A 3,622-nucleotide genomic window follows, 5' to 3' on the forward strand; every position below is an offset into this window, starting at 1 on the left:
TAGTCCCAGCTATGCTGATCTACTATTCTTTGTGAAGTCTAACTTCACTCGGAATAAATCATAGCTTGTCATACATGCAGCTGCATACCTTTCTTTAATGTATGTGTTACGTATTTATTTAATGTACTGAGGCTGTAGCTTCTAAGTTGTTTATAAAATACTTGTAGTATCACAAAATTGTTGAGGTTGGAAGGGGTACCTTAAGATCACCTAGTCCATCCCCCCTCTTCCGAGCAGGACCAACTACGGCCTGATGCCCAGGACCGTGTCCAGTGGGATTTTAAGTACCTTCAAGAATGGAGACTTCACAACCTTTTTGTGCAGCCTGTTCCAGTGTTTGATCACCCTCAGAGTAAAAAAGTGTTTTCTTGTGTTAAAATGGAATTTTGTATCTTTTAATTTGTACCTATTGCCTCTTGTCCTGTCATTGGACACCATGGAGAAGAGCGTGGCTCCATCTTCTTCATTGCCTCTCATCAGGTATTTATAAGCATTGATAAGTTTCCCCCCCGAGCCATCTCTGTTCCAGGCTGAACAGACCCAGCTCTCTCAACCTGTCCTCATGTGAGAGATGCTCCAGTCTCTTAATCATCAGCAGTGAGTACTTTTGAAGCATTACCCAATTCATCAATGTATTTGTGAGTGTTCAGCTGATAGACCAATTGCAGATTCCTTCTCTTTTAATGTGGTAAATGTAAACAAATAGAATGCCTTTGGAATAACAGTCCTTGCATTTAAAGACTATCAATAAGAAAACGTGTGTACTTTATTAAAGTCAAAATGTCTCTCTTTTTCCTTCTCCTTCCCTCTCCCCACCGTTCTTTTTCTTTTGGATAGTGTTCCTGTTTGACTAAGGGTTATGAGTTCCTGGCTCTGTATTTTTGAGGTGGATTCTTTACTGCAGCCCAGGAATCAGCCCAAGTCATCTCTGTTGTCTCTACTTTCAGTGTGCTCCTTAAGGAAGCTCAGATGAATGCGCTTGCCTCCATGCTTGATAGATCACACTTTTTTTCCTTGGTAGGGCAGGTTTTTTCTCCAACCTCAGTTACATACGGCTCTCCTCACCCTGCAGAGTGTACAGACAAATCTCGTCCCTCCCATATGCCCCCAGCACATGTTTTTTGTACAAGTTTTTGTGTGTTGTTTTTAAAAGAAAAACTGATGATACTAATGAGTACTGCAGACTGCTGTTGCTTTTCCAAAAAAAAGTGAGAAAGACATCTCTCTTCATAATGAGAAAAAATACTTTGAAAAAATACTGAACTGTTATGTTTGCACCAACAAATGGGAATTCATTCCAGTGGTTTCCTGTTTGCGCCAGAAGGTGGTAAGTTTCTGTATTGACTTCAGTCAAATACTGGAACTTGAGGTTCCAGAAGATGATCAACTTAAAGTATTGTTGTTCATCAAAAGGATCCTCTTACCTAATTGTTCGTTTACTGAATGAAGGATAATTTTGTTTGTCCCATATGGCTTCATCTGTTTTGGTCATATCAGCATAGAAAATTAGCAAGTCTGTGAAGTGATCCTTAGAGCAAAGGATATTTACTCCATGAATTTATTCTAATTCTCTTACAGGAACTATTGTTCGACGACGTCGGATTCCACTTCCACCTCCTCAAGACGATCAGTTCTATACTATAGATCACTTCAATATCAACATAGAAGTCATCCTTTATGCCCGAAAATATAAGATTATAGATTGTGACCAGTTTACAAAAAATTTCCTGAGGAAGATGGGAGTTAGATTAAATCCTCCTGCAGGTCGTCCAGATGACCCGTATACCAAACAGCGGCAAAAGGTCAGATGAGGCGGTAATAGTCAAAACTTGATTTCAATAGAAGTGCCATTGCTATTAGTAATATGCATTATATAAAACATTTCTCTAATAGCAAACAGAAGGTAGTTATTTCAACATAATAAATCCCAAGAGAAAACTTGCTTTTAAAAATTTTATTACATGGTTCATTGTACTGACATAGTGAAGTCCCAAATATAACCGATTTTCTCCTGATGTTTTCACACACCTTTTGAAACGAAACAAAATTAATTGGTAAAAATAAAATAAACCTTTCAGTATTAAACTGAAAAGAAAAAAAATTGACCTATTATATGTTCTACTTATGATTTTACTTGAGCTACTTTAATGATAATAAACACTTTTAAAGTGTTTAAAGGAAGATCTAATTGGAATTGTGATTCAAGCACATCCATGTCTTCCTGTGGACTCACTTTGTGCATTCATATGTCATCTTTCATCTCTACCCCACATGTTATTAACAGCTCTTTGCATGTGTAAAGCAAATACTTCTGCCACGCAGAACCCAGCACTCTGCAGTTTTAAGACTTGTGAAGCTTTATTTGAAGGCAATTGTCTCTTTTATGAATATATGGGAACACATACACACCTCCTCCAAAAATCCCTCTTGCAGCTCCTAGATGCTGTGTGGATTCCTCTCTGCAGGATTTGGTGTCTTTTCTCTGGGAACAGAGAAAGTGTGGGAGCGATGTTTTCTATAGGGAATACTGACAATTTCTTTCAGTTCTGTTTTTCTTGATTAATATCAGTGCAGATTGCACTGTTTTTTCTCTCTTGACCTGACTGTGTTAGGAGTGTTGGCCCACAGTATGCAGCCTGTTGTGACAGGTCCAGCCTAGTACTCTGAAAGCAGCAAATACTCCATGCATCTCTTGTATTTGACTTCATCCTCCTATAGAGAAAACTGCTGTAGCTCTCAGCAGCAAAAATGGAAAGTAATCATGACTGAGATGTGTAGGTCAATTTGCATGTCTCTGAGGCACTCTCAGGCCAACATGTTGGTTTCACTTTGTTCATGCTTTCAGGCTTTTTGCCATCCCACGATGAAAACTAGTAGTTGTAGTACGTCTCCTGGTTCTGCGTAGTGGTGACTCAGGCTGGCCATGGGTTGCTTTTCCCTTACTCAGGCCTTGTAGGTAACAAGTGTGTATTAACACGTGCTGAGCTGGCTTGATACTGGCAGACTGTATCAACTTTATATGCGGTACTGCATAACCTGCTTAGATTCCTTTTTTTTCTTGTAAAAACAACAAGCAAAATGTTCAAGTATTGTGCATGTGTGTGCCTAAAGAGAATGGAGAGGGGGAAAAGGTTTGAGAAATAAGAGCATCAGAAGACCAAAAATTACTGAAATCTATGTCTTAATATTGTCAGTTGTTGGGAAACGACAGAAAAGTTATCTAGCAAATTCTGTCTGTGTTATGCTCTCACTTTCCTGTGACTAATTTATGGAAGGTAATTTTTTTATTTATTAAGGGTGGATTGCTCTGGACTGCATTGAGCAAAATTAAATTGTTTTGCACCAGACTCCTAATAGATGGCCAGAAAATGAAGGCACAAAGGAAAGTTAGGAATATGATGAGACAGAAAATGAGACCAATGAAAAATGTAGCAAACCCCTTAGACATGTATTTCTGTATTGTGGGAGATAATATCCCATGGATGATGATGTTATCTGGCTCTGTGGCTGTATTTGGTTGCTCATTGCATCTTCAAGGGTCAGGAGGGAGGAAAGATGGTACTGGGAAGATAAATAATTGAGTTATGCCTATGAGCATGGTGGTGCCTGAAATGGAAAGAGT

At 38.8% G+C, this 3,622-nt stretch overlaps 1 protein-coding gene across 1 annotated transcript in view; it reads left to right on the forward strand.

Annotated features, from left to right (window-relative positions):
* Positions 1 to 3,622, forward strand: part of LOC104159072 (EF-hand domain-containing family member C2-like) — a gene marked incomplete at its 3' end in the record, with an annotated part of 17,994 nt that overhangs the window by 10,866 nt on the left and 3,506 nt on the right. Inside the window, exon 3 of the mRNA XM_009696884.1 lies at positions 1,579 to 1,802. Coding sequence (XP_009695186.1) covers positions 1,579 to 1,802 — 224 coding nt within the window. The remainder of the gene's footprint in view (positions 1 to 1,578; positions 1,803 to 3,622) is intronic.

The sequence above is a fragment of the Cariama cristata genome, unplaced genomic scaffold (genome assembly GCF_000690535.1).
Source record: "Cariama cristata isolate BGI_N322 unplaced genomic scaffold, ASM69053v1 scaffold10883, whole genome shotgun sequence".
In the NCBI taxonomy this organism is placed as follows: domain Eukaryota; kingdom Metazoa; phylum Chordata; class Aves; order Cariamiformes; family Cariamidae; genus Cariama; species Cariama cristata.